This window comes from Sipha flava, unplaced genomic scaffold, assembly GCF_003268045.1.
Source record: "Sipha flava isolate LNK unplaced genomic scaffold, YSA_version1 258_pilon_pilon, whole genome shotgun sequence".
NCBI lineage: Eukaryota > Metazoa > Arthropoda > Insecta > Hemiptera > Aphididae > Sipha > Sipha flava.
The window spans coordinates 823,585-841,393 of record NW_020272917.1 but is presented as its reverse complement, the minus strand read 5'-3'; the positions used below and the strand labels follow the sequence as shown (position 1 = coordinate 841,393).

General features: G+C 29.0%; 3 protein-coding genes across 3 annotated transcripts in view; 2 read left to right on the top strand and 1 right to left on the bottom strand.

The window, feature by feature from the left end:
- Positions 1 to 7,505, top strand: part of LOC112684909 (pancreatic triacylglycerol lipase-like) — a 69,698-nt gene extending 62,193 nt beyond the window's left edge. The window contains exons 4-7 of the mRNA XM_025556642.1: positions 1,182 to 1,433; positions 4,360 to 4,542; positions 5,632 to 5,803; positions 7,289 to 7,505. Coding sequence (XP_025412427.1) covers positions 1,182 to 1,433; positions 4,360 to 4,542; positions 5,632 to 5,803; positions 7,289 to 7,376 — 695 coding nt within the window. The 3' untranslated portion in view covers positions 7,377 to 7,505. The remainder of the gene's footprint in view (positions 1 to 1,181; positions 1,434 to 4,359; positions 4,543 to 5,631; positions 5,804 to 7,288) is intronic.
- A 137-nt stretch (positions 7,506 to 7,642) lies between these two features.
- On the bottom strand, positions 7,643 to 13,516 carry LOC112684825 (U4/U6.U5 tri-snRNP-associated protein 1). Its single transcript, XM_025556520.1, has 16 exons — positions 13,169 to 13,516; positions 12,217 to 12,480; positions 11,963 to 12,153; positions 11,737 to 11,865; positions 11,541 to 11,657; positions 11,314 to 11,452; positions 11,107 to 11,255; positions 10,931 to 11,045; positions 10,626 to 10,768; positions 8,873 to 9,007; positions 8,735 to 8,816; positions 8,473 to 8,674; positions 8,179 to 8,322; positions 8,033 to 8,114; positions 7,827 to 7,954; positions 7,643 to 7,764 (listed from the first exon to the last, which is right to left on the bottom strand). Exons 1-16 carry the CDS (start codon positions 13,386 to 13,388, stop codon positions 7,734 to 7,736), a joined length of 2,271 nt encoding a protein of 756 aa, XP_025412305.1. The 5' UTR covers positions 13,389 to 13,516; the 3' UTR covers positions 7,643 to 7,733.
- Positions 13,517 to 13,656: 140 nt separating this feature from the next.
- LOC112684826 (SET and MYND domain-containing protein 4-like) lies at positions 13,657 to 17,673 on the top strand. The gene is made up of 6 exons (XM_025556521.1): positions 13,657 to 14,614; positions 14,721 to 14,961; positions 15,951 to 16,072; positions 16,297 to 16,932; positions 17,081 to 17,232; positions 17,293 to 17,673. Exons 1-6 carry the CDS (start codon positions 14,081 to 14,083, stop codon positions 17,540 to 17,542), a joined length of 1,935 nt encoding a protein of 644 aa, XP_025412306.1. The 5' UTR covers positions 13,657 to 14,080; the 3' UTR covers positions 17,543 to 17,673.
- The last annotated feature ends 136 nt before the right edge of the window (positions 17,674 to 17,809 follow it).

Genomic DNA, 17,809 nt, shown 5'->3' with positions numbered 1-17,809 from the left:
CTTCGCTCAAACAGTGATGTTAAATATTCTTTTTGATAAAGCACATTCAAGTGTATTAACTATGTTAAACATTTTTTAAAAAACAACGTCTATCTAGATATCCTAGATATCTCGGTGGTGTTGATAAAAAAAAAAACGACTAAAGAAAATCATGGAAGAATCCGAAAAACTTTGAAATTTAACAAGCAAACTCGTTATCGTGAGAAAATGCATTTGAGTCAACTTCTATATCTACTTCTATGCATTTTAATAAAAATGTGAAGACTGATAATACAAAAAATGATGAAATATCCAGTAATGGAACAAATAAAATTGTTTCCCTCAAAAAAAAAAATATTAATTAAGAATAAATTTTACTACAGCAAAATTAGCTAGAGTTTTGGATAGGTTATTAACATTATGAACATTAGTGGCATTGGAATGATAAACATATAATTGATTTAATGCAATGATTTAAAACAATTATTTATCCGGAAGTAATGAATACCAACTATCAATAAAATCTTACAGACACTGTGGGACATTCTGTTTTTCAGACGGAATAAGGCGGAAAGGGTAACATAGAGATATATAAACTTAAAAAAAAATCAATGTCAAGAACAGTTCGCCTAATGAGTAAACCGACACAACGTGTATGTGATCGCTAAGCCGATCGCTGCCCTAGGCGTTTCTCATGATTTCATACTTGGTAGTCCGGGTTAGAGTATATATAATATCATCTTAAGTTGTCTTGATTTTGAACCGAGGTGCCATCGCCGTCGAACCATATAATCCCTACCAGTGACGATCAGAATACATCGTCACTACCTTCGGTGTATGCATGTAGACAACATTTTATTTTATTGGAAGGCAAATCTAAACGAATTGTATTCTCTCCGCCCAGAATTAGAACCTTTTATAATTATAAATAATTTTTGCGTAATTTTCATAAATTTATATAAAAAAAAAAAAAGTTTTATTTTTATTACCTTTTAAATTAAGAATATTTACAATTTGTTAGCAATTATAGACAACTATGCGGAGGTACGGAAACATTTCGGAAGGGGAGATCTAGGCTTCATGGACCACTCCCTTCCTTGAATACGTGCCTGCTTTGGAGTACTATAATTATATATTATAATAATGTGTGTACGACGGTATTATATTTAATATCCGTCGGCCGAACGTGTTTCCTCCTACAGCTTACCTGAAGTACCAAAACCTGAACGTCATATCGGTGGACTACAAGAGCTTGGTGCGGCCGCCATGCTACGTACAAGGGGTGCACAATGTACCACTGGTAGGCAAATGCACTGCGTCCATTCTCAGCACTCTGTTCAACGTCCGGAAGGATATCAAAAAGGAACAATTACACGTCATCGGGTTCAGCCTGGGCGCTCAAGTGGCCAGCCACGTAGGACGGTTGATGAACTCGACCTTAAAAAGGATTACCGGTACGGTAACAATCACGATTGTATTACAATTATTATTTGCTTTGATATGACCAAAATCAACGCGGTTTCAATTCACTTCAGCAAAAATGCCGAGGTAGATAAATGTGGTTAAAATTGTTGTCGGACTGGGAGGGAAAAAACCACTCAACATTATAATTTGTAATTCCTGTTATATTGAGTACGAATAGTAGTATAAAACGTTCAGCGAACCCATGAGAAAAATAAAATATTATACCCTTTTGATACTATTTTATTACCTACGCTTATTATTTAACAGTTCGGAAGAGAGTTCAAGAGTGCGTATCACCCACACATACGCATTACAACAGTAAATTTATGCCCGTCTAATGGACTTGAAGTGTAGCGATTGCGTTCGAGTTTTGCTACGACTTATTAACAGAAAGAAACCTTTTGGTTAATTTTGACCTTTTTATATAAAACCGTTAGGTGAATCGTATAACCATTTTATGTAACGTCATGGCTCTTCCGTGTATTTTTTTCAAATCATTAAGAAAAACATAAAAACTATTGATAAAATCTTTGAGAGTAGAGGAAAGCGTTTAATTGTCAAAATTATTTAAAAATTTACTAAAATAATTATTAAACAAATTTCATGAAATAAAAAAATCATAAGTATAATTTTATACGAACCATATTCCGTAATTTATTCTCAAGTTGACGTATTGCCATAGGGGTGCGCACAGGGGTGTCCGATAACTCCCCGAAATTTTGTAAATAGGACCCCACGATTTAAGTCTAAGAGTAAGAAGACCGCATTTTAACTGATGTTGCTCAAATTAAATTAAATTTATTCTAAAATATTCGGTAAAAAATACTTAAATGTTGTTTCATTATAGAAAAAAATAAAACTAAATCTTCTAAATTTTCGTGCGAAAACTTGTTATGATAATACAACAGCTACAATTTTCAACAAAAATACAAATCACAAATAATTGAAGCCAGTGGCGTACATTCAATCTTGCTCTGGGGGGGGGGGGGGGGAACAAAAATAATCGTTATCTTTTTTTTTCGTTGAACAGATAAATAAGATAAATAACTTCTATAAATAGATATTATTTTATACAACTTTTTTACCAATTTGCAGTTTACTTTTACATTACATAAATTAATAGCTATTGGAATATAAAAACAGCATAGTTAACAAAACTTTTCAAACACCTATCAATATAATTATTTAATTATCACAATATTTGTATAGTTGTATATTTTAAGTTCAAAGCGTAATAATGAAACTACGAATATATTACACGTCATCAATAATAAAACAATTTTCTTTCTTTTTTTTGGCCATGGAGGGTTTGTACTATTTTTCATTTTCGTATCGCAGAAACGCGAGTGTAGCGAGCAGCTTTGTAAAACGGGACTGAGAATTTTAATGATACATTTATGACGAAGCCCCTCTTTTGGATTTGCCGACTTCATTTGAACCTTTAAATCCGCCACTGCCCCTGAAATACAGCTCTGTGCATACCTATGCGTATTACTCGTGACTTGATATAGCTGCTAATATAGTAGTAAATACGTACTCAACTATATGATTTAAATGGTTAAAGGAGATCCTGTGCGTTTCTTAGTCGAAAAAAGCAGTTCATCAGCGTGTGAATTTATGTAATTATAATTACATAATTATTTCGAAAAAAAAATCGAGGCAAAAACAGAGGATTGTTGACGATTTCTCAGAATTAGTATTCACATATTCTTAAACGTTTTCGCAATCGGATCACAGCCACCAAATTCATAACACTGTCGACAACAATAGTTTTTCTTCACATCAAATCATAGTGCACAAAACAAATGATGACTACCGGAAACCACGCATATTTCCAGAAACCCGACAGCTTGTATACGTTACCTTTGCACCATAAGCAGGGCCATGGAGAGAGAAACTCGGGCCCGGGGGAGTATATCTTAAGGTATATCTAATTATGTAATACGAATATCGCTTTATCTATAAATAAGAATAATATAGTCTCGGTAGTACGAAAATTGCGACCCGTGTGATGATCCTGTGGTTTTCTCAGGAAACGGGTTTTATCGACGAAAATTAGGAAGGTATCGCGATTATACATAGCTGTACAGTATTATACAACCATCGAGTCGGCACTACCAGGGGCGGATTGGCCTATCGGGAAATCGGAAATTTTCCCGATGGGCTGGTCCTTGTTTGGGCTGCTCTATATTATTATATAATCACCAAAAAAAGTTTTATTTTGTAAAATAAATAAAAATTATTAAAAAAATAAATATATATTTAAAGATGCTTTAAGATCAAACTTCAAGTTCAAGTTGGAACTGATTAACCATCTAACTTACCGAAAACTATTATAGCTATGATTATAGTAAAGTTATTGTAGATTTTACTAATTTAGAGGTGAAACTAAACAAATTTTGAAATTGATGCAAAATAAAGCATATTTTTTTTATTTTTTTTTTTTTTTTGAGGGAGGAGGGGTAAAATAGTTTAATTTGCAATTCATGGGCCGGTTGGTTTCATATTTCCTAGGCCAAAAATAATTGCCAATCCGCCCCTGGGCACTGCTCCTAGGATCGTTTCTCTTCTTCCGAAAACCACGTGATCTTAAAATATATCACCACTTCCCCAGCGTTGTTATTAAATAAATATACGATTGATAGAGATTGTGTCCACCCCCACAATGCTACACCATGGATCGCTATTAATATAAAAATTTACAGCAGACGGATTTAGTATGATTCGATTGTTAAGCAATCGAAAAATCAGGTGAACGAGTTATAATTAGTTTACTCCTTTAACGAAACTAATAAATGTGAGAAATGTGAGCAGGTAACACGGAACCCCCTTTGAAATACGTCACTAAATTATGATATTATGAATATATACCAAAGTACTGTCCAGCCAACTAACTACAATCTACATTCGCTACAGGTCTGGACCCTGCGTCCCCATTGTTCAACCCGGGTTTTGTTGGCAACGATGTGTTGGACAAATCTGACGCGCTGTTCGTGGACGTGTTGCACACCAATGCGGGTATGAAGGGTAAATACTTGCCATTGGGACACGTGGACTTTTACGCCAACAACGGCGCCCTTCAGCCCGGCTGCGGCAAAAGTAATATTATTTTACATGTGCGCAGAGCTTAAAATGGCCGCGCCCAACCAGTGATGTGGTGACAAAACGTCAGACCCTAATTTATATTTCGTATTATTCGTAATTCGTATTGCTGATGTAATGGAGAAACAATTTCTTACGAACTATAAATCGTATTAAATATTAATTTCACGTTACGACTAATTGATGGTTGTATGGAGATCACACAGAATGTTCGAAACGGCAGACGTGTATGATTGCCAAAACAATATAAAAACCCATAGTCTTCTCCCCCTCCTAGGGCCAGCCCAACGCGGTAGCGAAAAAGGCAGCTGCCTAGGGCGACAAATTTTAAATGAACCAAATCGATTTATTCGAATCATATGTCCACTGGGAAGTGTTACAGTTTTATACCAAACGTAGCTGTAGCACTCCGAATTATTTTAACAATACCTGTATCGGTCGCATCAGGTGAACAAAGCCTTTCCAAATTAAAAATTATAAACAATTATTTGAGATCTTCTATGAACCATGAAAGGTTAAGTGATTTCGCTACAATTTCTATTGAAAAAGAAAGATAAAAAATCTTGAATTAAAAAATGTACTGTCTGGTTTTGCATAAGAAAAGGCTAGCAAAATAAATTTAAATTTAATTTAATATATTTTTTAACTTATAATTAAATACTTATTGTTAATGTATGTAAACGATAATGAACGTATTAATATCGATTATAAATATGACTTGTAATATTTCAGAACATTTTAATTTTATAATTTTTATATTTTGTTAAGATAACTGAGGTCGATCCAACCTCGTTTTTTTTAATAAAAACACGGGTTTATCGTTAAGAAATAAATGTTTATATTACCCCATCCTCTCCTAAAAATTAACTTTAGAATAGGATATCGTAAATAAAAATTGTCCAGGACGTCGAAAAACCTTAGGCTGATTCTGCTCCCCTCCCTTTCGGATTTTGGCCACTTTAAGCTCTGCACGTAGGACACATCAACACTTGTCACAACTACGTGATACCGCCCATTGTTGTTGTGTATAATAATATTTTGTGTTGTACATGCAATTGGCGATCATTCTGCATTGCACATGAACAGACACGTCGTGTTGCCACGTACGGGCCGTAGAATATTTTACAGAGTCAATAGAGAGCCAAACAAAGTTCTTGGCACTCAAATGTTTCAGCTACTCATTGTTCAAGATCACATCGTTATGTAATGTGAGCAAAACGTCCCCGTTAGTTGAAATGGGCGAACATGTAAACGAAAAGTAAGTAGCATACCATACAGGATGTTGACTTTTATTTTAATTTTTTCCATTGTATAAGATCATACAATAAGTAAATCTGTACGGCGTAATTAATAAAAAGTATAATGACATGCGTGATTCATGAATTAATGTCCATTGACACTACCTCAGAAAAATGGGATTAGAAAATATTTGTCTATTATTATAAAGACTGTAAGAAATTAAAGAGGTTGGAGATCAATGAAGAACATTAGAATTGTTTCCGATAACAAGAAACAGTTTGAAAAACTGATTGCATTTTTAGGTTCTTGGAGAGCGTACAAACATATAGTGCACCTGTTAATTGGAAATTAATGGACTGAAAAAACTACATAATGTTAATATTGGTTGTTTATTTTTGCTGAATTCTAAATTTAATTCGCATATATTATTTACAGCTAAACATACAACTTTATTATTAGAATAATGAAGAAGATATTTTATATATATATATATTACCGGCAATATGGATAATTTAGGTAGGTATTTTGCAAAATACTTAGGCATTATGCAAATTGCCGACCCATTTTAGGCAATGTAAATAAAAAATATAATATTCAATATTATTTTACATATAACCTAAGTAATTTATAAAATACCTAGACATAATGCAAAATGCCAATTTTTTTTTTAGGCAAAGTACAAAATATTTTGTTATATTACATAAAGATTCTTATATATATTATTATACATTATTACTCAAATTACATACAAAATTTAATTTTAAGCTATTATTATATTATAATTATTATAAAAATATTTTACTTAAAATACTATTTACTTATTATAACATGTTGAAGAAAAGTGACATTTTGAAGAACATAAAATTTTATTTTTAAGGCAAATACATTTTTTATTTTGACACTTGGACTTACAAATACATTAGAAAAATCCTTGACCAATTTTTGTGGAATGAATTTTAATCAAGTCATAATACTGTTCATCAGTTATAAAACTAGTATTAGTGGCCAAATTTTTAAAAAAAAATTTGTAGTTTGTTATAAAAATTTGACTTCATAGAAATCATATCCATAGTTGCAACACCGTAACAAGACATGAAAATGAAGATATAGTTTTAAAATTATTAGTACGTTCAATATTGTACCTCAGATTTACAATTATAGTAATAAAAGAATCTTAATCTTAATTGTGTTAAATCGTGTAAGAACATTTATGATGAACGGTAGTAAATCCGTTGATAATAGGCTATCCCAATTTTGTTTATTTTTATCATATTGCCTACTCTACATTTGGCATTATACATAAATCCTAGGCACAGTTTGTACTATATATATTGACGAGTGATTTTTGGCATTTTATATAATGCCTTGGCATTTTGCAAATTACCGGATTATCCATATTTCCGGTAACATATATAAATATAATCTATATATATATCTTATCCATATCATGTCATTATATGTTTAAAAATATATAGATAAAATAAATACTAATTTTATTTTACAGCGACAGGGGAATTTACTTCTTTATGACAAAGAGTAAACCGCCTTATGCTCTAGGAACTGATATATATGGTACCAACTCGACAGAGTGAAAATCCTTAAGTTCTCGAACAGGTTTAAGTGAAGATTCTAAAATTGATGCTGAATATTAATTACTTTCATCAGAAATGACAAATATATGAATCTATTAAACATAAAACATCAAGATATACTAAATACAAAAACAGAAATGCATATTATTATTATACATAGACTATATTTTAATGTTTCCTATAAAATATTTCAATAGCTAATGTAAATAACATAATAAGAAACAATCATGTGTATAATTTAATTACTATTATTAAATACATTTTGTAATTATCAGTTATCAAATAATAAAAAAAAATTGTCCGTTGTTATACATATTTAGCAATAAAATGTTAAAAATTAGCAAATTGTTACAAATCTCAACCGATTTTTGTTTTCGAAATAGAACCTCTGTAAAATAAAAAATAAAAAATTAAATTAAATTTTATAAAATAAGATTTTACTCTACTTACCCATGGTTTTGATGAGCTGACTTAGTTCCACTCAAAACTATGTAAGGGGATTGTGTTTGTTTTTGTTTGGATTGCAACATATTTAAAGTACCAAGTGGAGTATCAGTTGAGCTCATTTGTTTCATTAACTAAAAAATTATATTTATATTTTTACATAATTGGAATCAATAAACTAATTATAATAAATTGAAATAATTTATAATTACTGCTTCTTGTTCAGCTTTCTTTATACGTTTTTCTATTTTATTTTTACCAGGGCCTTTGCCATGAAATTTATGTGATAAATACCTAGAAAATAAATATTATTATTAATTATTACTCAACAAACAATCTCAGTAAGTTAACTGCATACCGGAATGCTTCTTTTTCGCTCAATAAATGGCCATCATCATCAATATAATCAAGTTTTATATTTGGTTTATAACTATCTTTTTCCCTGAATTCTACAGTAGGGCCACTATATCTATCTCTCCTACTCAATTTATCATCTTCAGCCCTAAATCAAACATACTTAAAACAATGAACAAAACCAAAAAGAAATTAAATTAATTCATAAATTTAACAATATAAAAGTATTAAAGAAATTTCAAAATGATATGAGAAAATCAATAAAATACATATTATACTCGTATTAATTGTAACATACAAAAATGTTTTATCTTCAATAGAATAATTTTTTGCTTGTAAATGAGCAAATCGTGAAGCAGACGGTCGAGCATTTTCTTCTTTTTCAATATATCCCTTACTCATAGCCAATCTCAATGCACCAGCTACGCCTTTACCTAAGTCAGGTTCTGGTTCTAAAATTGGCTTACTATCAATTGTTTTTAAGTCTATCAATTTTTTCTCTGAAATATAATATAATTTAAATAAAAATATGTTCTTAAACTAATAAAAATTTAATATACCCATTTCCACTTCTCTCCATCCATCATTAGACCCATCAGAATCAACTGAATTTTCTTGTTTAATATAATTTTTGTCATAGTCCTAAATAAAAATATAACACTTAATTTATTGTACAAATAAAATTATAGTACCTATACCATTAATGATTCATCTTCTTCTTCTTCTCTGTTTCCAGCTTTACCATAAGTTGGTATATCTCCAAGAGTTCTACAAAACTCTGCAGTAGAGTTCAATACAATTGCTCCAAGTGCATTCTCATTATACTCAGTTTTCTAAAATATGACATTAATTACAAAATGAATACTATAGGATACTAAGGAATACTATATATATAATACTATAGGAAATAGTGAAACTTTAATTAATTATGTAAACAATAATTAACTGTACCATTGATACTTAATTTAATATTTATTCATGTTTTTTTTTAAAAATTATTTTTATACATAATTTATTTCAACAAATTTTATTTACTAATAAAATAAATACACAAAATAAATAGTAAAGGACTATACAAGGATTATAAAGTATTTTTATTACTGTTTTGACAAACTTTTAACTAAAGATATGAAATCTTAAAAAATACTAATATAGGATAAGTGGATATACATGAAATATGGTGAAAAGATTAAGATAAAAGATAGCAATAGAAAATGCTTTTATAAATAACTAATATATAAATTACTAAAAAGCATTGTCTTACAAGGAATAGTAAAAAGATATATTAATTATTAGTATATTACACTTAGGTTTTAAATTTTAAATTTATGCTATATTAATAAAATTTAAATTTCTTGAAAAAAAAATGTATAGTTAATATTAAGGCGCGTCCAGATGGAGCAGTTTTTGCTGCGCGGCATGAGTGTGAATACATGAATACATTTTCCTGGGCCTTTTTTTGATGCCGCACAGCTTGTGCCGCTCACCTATGCCGCGCGTGTGTGGACATATTTTCAGAAAAACCACGCAGCATCAATACTTATTTTTTATGTAGGTATTTAAATTATAGTAAATAAGTAATTAGTAACAGAACAAACTTTTTTCACTAATGTAAAACTGATTTTTGTAGTAATCTCCAGAAAAAACAATTTTTATTCTATCAAAATGTTGATACTGAGGATTCTGTTTTTAAAAATACAAAGATCAATAATGATTTTTTAAAAATCTTTGATTTCATGTTTTTTAAGATTCAAAAATATAGATTACTTGCTGATCTCGTGTACTTTGTTGTCCATTAAAAATTACACAACTCTATTTTATTTATGAATAATATATTATTATTATTATTATTATAGCTTTAAAACAAATCAGGAAATAAATACCGCACCGTGTGGACGCATATTTGCCGCACGACTATGCTGCTCCATCTGGACGCGCCTTTACAATTTCAGCTAATACAAAGATTTAATAGTTTACACCAAATTAATAAATGGAATTAATTAAAAGTGATGCACAACAATCATACTATAATATCAATATTGATGTTTGACCAATTTTACCAATATCAAAGCGAATCATTTATCGAATGTATTTCAATATCAATATCAATTCTATACAATGAAAATTTTGTTTTTAATGTTATATTACAAAAAAAAATTCATAAATAAATTTTGTATTTAATATTATACTGCTTTCAGTTTATTAAATTATATCAATATATCGTTTTTCAATAATAATATTGATTGTTTTTCTATATCACGATAGAGCATTGATATAAATTATGGAAAATATATCTTTGTGCAACACTATTAATTTATATGAATATTGAAGACTATTTAATTAGATTTATTTGTGAAGTTTTCAATAGATATACTTAAATATATAATTTGAAACCAGTACAAAAATAATTACACATGTTCAATGTTCAAAATATAAAAAAAGCAGACTTACAACTAATAAATTAGCTAATTCAGTTTTTTTTCCAATTGTTTCTAATTGCTTTAGTTTTCTTGCTTTTTTTAATGCCAATTGCAATCCCAAATCATCTTCTTCTTCATTTTGCATTTTAATTTCATCAACATCCATTGAATCACCTAATAATGTTCATATATTTATATTTTAATAATATAATTTAAGAATTATATAATTTCTTATTGTATTAACTATAATACTAATTCTTTAGAAACTCAGAAAGTTAAATAAATATTTCTGTGTATTGTTATTTTTTTGTATAACATTTAAATTAAAAAAAATACCTAGTAGAACATCATCAATATCATCATCATCATTATCTTCGGCCTTATTATTTGCAAGCCTTAAAGACTTTTCCAATTTGTCTGCTGTTATTGGATTAACCCTTAATTTTTTTTTTTAAATAAAAAAATAACTATTTTATATAAATATTTAAGTATTAAAAATATAAGAAGTATACCTTGACTTTTTTAAATTTAACACTCATCTCAGAAGCATTATAATAATCAGATGCAAGTTTCAATTGAGTCGTATTTAAAGTATCTTGATTTAAATTTTTTTTTAATTTCTCTTTTATAGTATCTCGTTTTACTTTGTATTCATCAACACCTAAAAGAATTAATGAATATAAATAAGATGACATATATTTTATAACAATTATGAATACCCAGTTTAAAGCTTTTTTTTTTTAATCCTTCAATTTCTTCATCATATTTTCCAAGGATCACACTTGGTTTATCAATATCCATGTCATCTAATTCATCATAACCACTATAATTTGGACGTTGCTTTCGTCTGTCAATATTCTAAATAATTACAAAAAATATCATCTATTTTATTTTAATAACAACAATAAATTGTGATTATTAAATATTAAATATAATTATTTTATACTTGTTTATATGATTCATTATCCACCATATTAACATTGACCAAGACATCTGCATCTTCGGCTAAAACATCTTTATCTTGTAATGTCAAAATTATTTCTTTTCCTTCTACAAATTCATCCTAAAATTAATAATAAAAATTAAAAATAATAATAAAAGAAAAACTATATATAAATATTCTGCTTAGTTATATAATATACCAATGAATGTTGAACTTCCAATCCTTTCAAGTGTTTGCTAGAATAAAAATTCTTCATTTCACTTCTCGTACTTTCTTCAATTAGATCACCAACACCAAATACATTATCCATTTCTTCCAATTCTTGGGCCTTTTGACAAAATAAAAATATAGCTGAAAAATCAGTCCAAAACAAATGCAGTAATAAAATAATTCTAAATACTATTAAGAAAATAAAGTTTTAATACCTTTTTCTTTGCTTTTTCCATTTCTTCTTGAATTGTTTTTGTTTTGTTAACCCAACTAATAGCATCTTCTTCTGAATCACTGTCAGCTAACTTTTTCACATTTAAAATTTTGTTTTCAATCAAACGTTTTTCTTTTTTTTCAGCTATTCTTGTTTTTATTTTATCACTTTTATTCTTTTCTGTTATACTTACTAAATAATTACAAGAAATTAAAATTTATATGAAATATTTAATGAAATAAACTTTATAGTTACATGCAGGTTTATGAACAAATTCTCCTTCATCACCAGCAATAACTTCTAATCCATCATCTCTACTCTTAGTAGTTTCTTTGTTTTCCATTTGCAATGGTTTAAGACCCAATTTAGCCCTGATTTTATTAGTTTCTTCAATGGAAAGACTATCAGATGATGATGATATGGTAGGAGGTGGTGGTGGTGTAAGGCTTGGAGGAGGTGGAGTTCTAACTTCATTTCGAGATATTTTAGGTGGCGGTGGTACAAAAATAACATCATCATCTAAAATATAAAATAGGTTATTTGCAAATTATTTAATAAAATTTAAAATAAAAATAATATAACATATTGCTTCAAGCATGTTTAGGAAAAAACTTACCAAAATTATGTTACCCATTTCTTATTTTACTACATGAATTATTAAAAAGCATATATACTGGATTAAATGATCATAATAATTATGATAATTAAATATCAAATAACATGTATTAAGTATATGAACTTATAAAACGTTTAAATTATACCTATGCGATTTTAAAATGAAAACCATTATGAGAAATTAAAAATAATCTACACAATAACAATATCAATGGAGTTCTAAATCAATGTTAACAACAGTCCTAGATATTGTTGAGAATCATTCCTTTCTTTTTATTTAACAAAAATAACATACTACATGCAACAATTTAAGTTGTAAAACACAGATATCACAGATAAGTGTTTTGACAACAACAGTTGATGGACAAACATTAAAGAGTAAAGAAAAAATCTCGATTGGAATAAAATGAAATTTATTCAAGTGTTAATTTTTTCAATTTTTGAAAAATGAACCCATAATCATGATAAATACCAATTCAACACAGACACAGATAGCAACAGTACGCTGAATACTCAATGAAAACTAACAATGAAATGTCAACCGAACTAGTTTACAAATGGATAATAATTAAGGAGGGGTAATAAAACTTGCCAGAACTATGATATTTGTGTCTGTCTTTGGACTTTTCTTTTTTCTTATGGTGTTTCTTGTGTTTTTTATGCTTATTGGCAACGTCCACATCCGATAAATCGCTAGACGGATGTCTTCTTTTCCTGTGTTTGGACGATGCGTCGCCGCCGCCACCGTCAGACGAATCGCTGGAATGATGGCGTTTTTTTTTGTCTTTTTTCTTATGTTTGGACGACCCCATTGTTCTCCAGCGGTGTTTTCGAACGAGAACCGATTAAAAATCTCTTCTCAACAGTGCAAATACAAAAAAAAACCACATACAATGGTACTTCAATCGAGTACTCGGTAACGTTTACAGTTGTTCGGCGTTCCGCGGCGTTTGCTGTTTTTAACCTTATCACTATCCACGGTGAAGGGGACGAGAGGCAACGATTGTACGTCCTTGATAACGCGATCAGCGGTAACCGTGGAAGAAACGATAGACGTTAACTATAAACGCTAATGTGAAGAAAAAACCGCGAAATCGAAGAAAAAAACCATGAGTTTCGCGACGGCTTCGGCCTACGAAGCCTGACATGTTCTACAAGAGGCAGCTATTTTTAGACTCTGCCGGAGTATTCCCCAATTCCCTTACCCCCGTCTACTGGCTACCGACCGGTAATAATACATTTCTCTACACACGTTCGGAACGCCAGACGTTCTCAATGCGCGTCGGTTATTAGAATTCGGAAATTTTCCTTTTTTTTTTTTTAAATTCATAATTAAAAAAAGTGAATTAAAATAACCTCAACTCTCGCATAGTATTATCGTATTCGGCTTTTCATCCATTTTTTTTAAATCTGTACTATTCACACGCTGCTGAGGTATCACGTCTCTCGATTTCGGACAATATTGTGTAGAGTTCACGTCGTCGTTTTAAAAAACGTCAACACAATGTTCTGTGACACTGATGAAGTAAAGTTTATGATGGAATATATGGTGAAAATGGGCGATGACTTGTTTTATACAGAGTGCTTCCAGAAAAATGAAACTATGGGCGAATTGTACCTAGGGTTCGCAAACAAACATACAGCCGAAGATAAATTTTTGTACACATACTATTTACTCAAAAAATATAAAAAATTACCGGTCAGTTGTGTACGAAGAGAACCCAAAAGCGACTCAAAAGCTCGCAGTATCCGAACTATGGGAAACGTTAAATTTCAAAGCAAAGACTATGTTTCTGCTTTACGTGAGTACAATTTAAGTGTTATGACTGCAAAACCAGACAGCGAAGACTATGCATATGGCTTAGCAAATCGTTCGGCTGCTCTCTACTATTTAAAAGAATACAATGATTGTATAAGTGACATTCACCATGCATTGGCTACTAATTATCCTGCTTCAATGTCCTTTAAATTATATGAAAGAGAAATTAAGTGTCTAAAAAATATGGGAAAAATATCTGAAGCTAAGTCTAAATTTGAAGCAAGTATATTTGTTGATTATGTACAGCTTTACATATCATAAATAATAATGTCTTATATTAATATTGTTGACATTCTTATTATTATAATTATTTATATGTCAATAGGAATTTTCATCTCATTTGGGATTTGCATTATTACCTGAAAAAAAAATGCAAGATATTAAAATTGAATTGGAAAAGTTTTTAGATGAACCCAATGATATAAATATTAATGCAGATGAAAAAATTGGAATCAAATTATTAGGAGGTCCAAATAAAAATATACCAGCATTGTCCAAACATGTCAATCTAAAATATTCAGAATCAATGGGTAGATGTTTAGTTGCTTCATCTGATATTCATCCAGGTACTTATAAATGAAACCGAAAATATTTAACTATGCAACTGTGCACCCTTTTTTTTATTTTGCTTATTTTAAATATTTCTTGATATTGCTAATTTCTAATTGTTTTTATATTAAGTTGCACCTTTTCAAATATTGGGAATTTTCAATTAGCCAACAAGATACATTTAATAACTTAAATTTAAATCAAATGCCTTAAAAAAACTTACTTAAACTTAGTGTAGTACTTGTACAATATTTTAATAAATTATTTTGTTTTGTTATAATAAAAACATTTTTATTTTATTTTTTATCGGTAAAAAAATAAAATTATTACAATCTATAGGCACATTAAGTAATTTTTATAATACATTTTATCAATAACAGGATTTAACAGAATAGGAGGGCACTCAGCAGTACCACCCAATAAATTATTTTAATAAATCTCTTGGCCAGGTCTGTTTTTATCTTAGAGGGTTGATAGGATTATCGAGAGAGGAAAGACAATTGATTAGTGGATTTGTATGTTGAGCTAGTTTAGAATGGAATGAGCAGAAATGTGATTTAATTAATTAAGACAAAGTTGGAATTTTAAGGTCATTGTTTAGGTTAGAATATTTTATATACCAGAAGTGGAGACATATTGGTTGGAAAGCTTGGATGGTTCTTAAGTTGGAAGGTTTGACTGAGCCCCATAATTGGATACCATAAGACCACATAGTTCTGATGATAACAAAAACATAAATATATTAATTATTATTGACAGATTTTTCATAATTTTACTACAAATTAAATGGCATATTTAAAAAAAAAATAGTGCATGTTCGCCTTTTATACTTATTTTATTAAGTTTTTGATGCTTCAACTTCTTACCCTTGATTTTACTATTAAGTTATTTGTTATATATTAAATATATACTGTTGAACATTTTTAATCTCATTTTTATTGTTTATAAATATTTTATGTTTAATATCGAAGAATAATTTTAAATTTGGTTCTATTTAAATTTTCAGGAGATATTCTTGCCATTGAAAATCCTTATGTTGGTGTACTAAGAAAAGAATCATTTGAACATAATTGCCATTATTGTTTTAAACGCTGCTTAAGTGGTATACCTTGCTTAAAATGTACTTTGGTAAGAATGTACTGAAATAAATATACTGGTAGTCCGTTTAATTTATTAAAATAAATAAAACAATTCTGTAGAATTAAAATATTATGCTTAAGTTAACCTATAATATAAATCACATTTTATATTAATTTTATCATTATATTACATATCTATTTAGAGTTAATATTTTATGAAATTTTTTTACATTTATTCCTTTAGTATAAAATTTATTATTAAATGTTCAATAGGTAATTTACTGTGATGAAACCTGTCGAACAAAATCTCATAAAAGTATCCATAAATATGAATGTAGACTATTAACGGCACTTAGTCGATGGCCTAGTATGAAACACATGGAACATCTGTCACTTATCATATTCTTGACATCTGTTACTAAGATGGGACTGAACGAGTATGTTGATGCTGTACGTGCCATGAATGTTGATTCTACTGATCCCATAATGAGAGGTTTTAATGCTCATGGCAAATATTTGTCTCATGAATTTTGTTCTACCTATACGTTGGAAGGAAATGAAAAGTTAAGAAAAGTAAGCGATATGTTTTTGAGGAACTGTTATGCTGCTGTTATGGTTTCATTTTTGACATTGGTGGGACTGAAAATACCAGACCATCAGCTAGGCACTGTTGGAGAATCGTTGGTTCATATCATATGTATAGTTTCTTCTAATGCTCATGGTATAACACAACAACCTCAAAGAAAAACATGGAGGCTCGCAAATCAAAAAGAGTTTATGCCGGTAGCTTCTTTGTTATTGCCTGTTTTAAGCTTGTTGAATCATCATTGTGATCCCAATGTAGTAAGGCACAACTATAATGGAACTATAGTCCTTAGAGCCATTCAACCCATTTCTAAAAACTCTCAGGTAATTATTGACATACAATATGCATATTTAAAATAGTTATTTAGAACATTAAAATATTCAACTAATTTTATTATAATTATTTTAAATGTTGTTTATGACAATTCAAATAAATGCAAATTCATTACTCTTTTATACTATTTATTTTTAGCTTTTTGATAACTATGGAAAAATGTATGCTACACATAAAAAGGAATCAAGACAAAAAAAGCTTTTAAATCAATTTTGTTTTCGTTGTGAATGCAAACCATGTGTAGAAAACTGGCCAGTTTATGAAGTATTAAGAACCCAGCAACATTCAGAGTAATTAATAAACATAATTAATGTTTCCTAATATATATGTTTAATAATAATTTTTTACAGTCTTATAATGCTTACTACTCATACTAATCAAGACACTTTAAAAGAACATGAAAGTAAACTGCGTAAAATAATTTTAGAAATCGGAAATAAAAATACTGACGGTCTTGAATATATTCAATACTTGTATGATTATTTGGAGGTTCTACACAATAGTATTAAAAAACCTTTTAAGGAATATTGTGATTGTCAAGAAACCATAAAAGAAATTCTTTATACCACTTCTGACAAATTTATTATTCCAAAACATTAACTTGTGTTAGTATATAAGATTGTTTTTATTATTTAATTTAATTTAACGTGATAACTTTAAAGATCTTTAATTTGTATATTTCTATTTTTACTTATACTGTATGATGGGTTTTTAACTTTGGAAATCAAAAGATACTTTTTTTGTTATTATTTGAAGTTTTTTTTTTTTAACTTATTAAGATAATCAATTTTGATTAGTTTTTAACATTTTATCATAAAAAGTAAATATGTATTATGTTATAATCATATGTATAAATATTTAGCTTTT

Excerpts from the sequence above, each read along its gene's own strand:
- LOC112684825 (XM_025556520.1), bottom strand. The coding sequence starts at position 13,388 with ATGGGGTCGTCCAAACATAAGAAAAAAGACAAAAAAAAACGCCATCAT. Across the intron at positions 8,817-8,872 it reads AAGAAGATGAATCATTAATG|GACTATGACAAAAATTATAT; the intron begins GTATAGGTACTA and ends ATTTTTATTTAG. Across the intron at positions 8,323-8,472 it reads ATTGAAGATAAAACATTTTT|GGCTGAAGATGATAAATTGA; the intron begins GTATGTTACAAT and ends TGTTTGATTTAG.
- LOC112684826 (XM_025556521.1), top strand. The coding sequence starts at position 14,081 with ATGTTCTGTGACACTGATGAAGTAAAGTTTATGATGGAATATATGGTG. Across the intron at positions 16,073-16,296 it reads CTTGCTTAAAATGTACTTTG|GTAATTTACTGTGATGAAAC; the intron begins GTAAGAATGTAC and ends AATGTTCAATAG. Across the intron at positions 17,233-17,292 it reads AGAACCCAGCAACATTCAGA|TCTTATAATGCTTACTACTC; the intron begins GTAATTAATAAA and ends AATTTTTTACAG.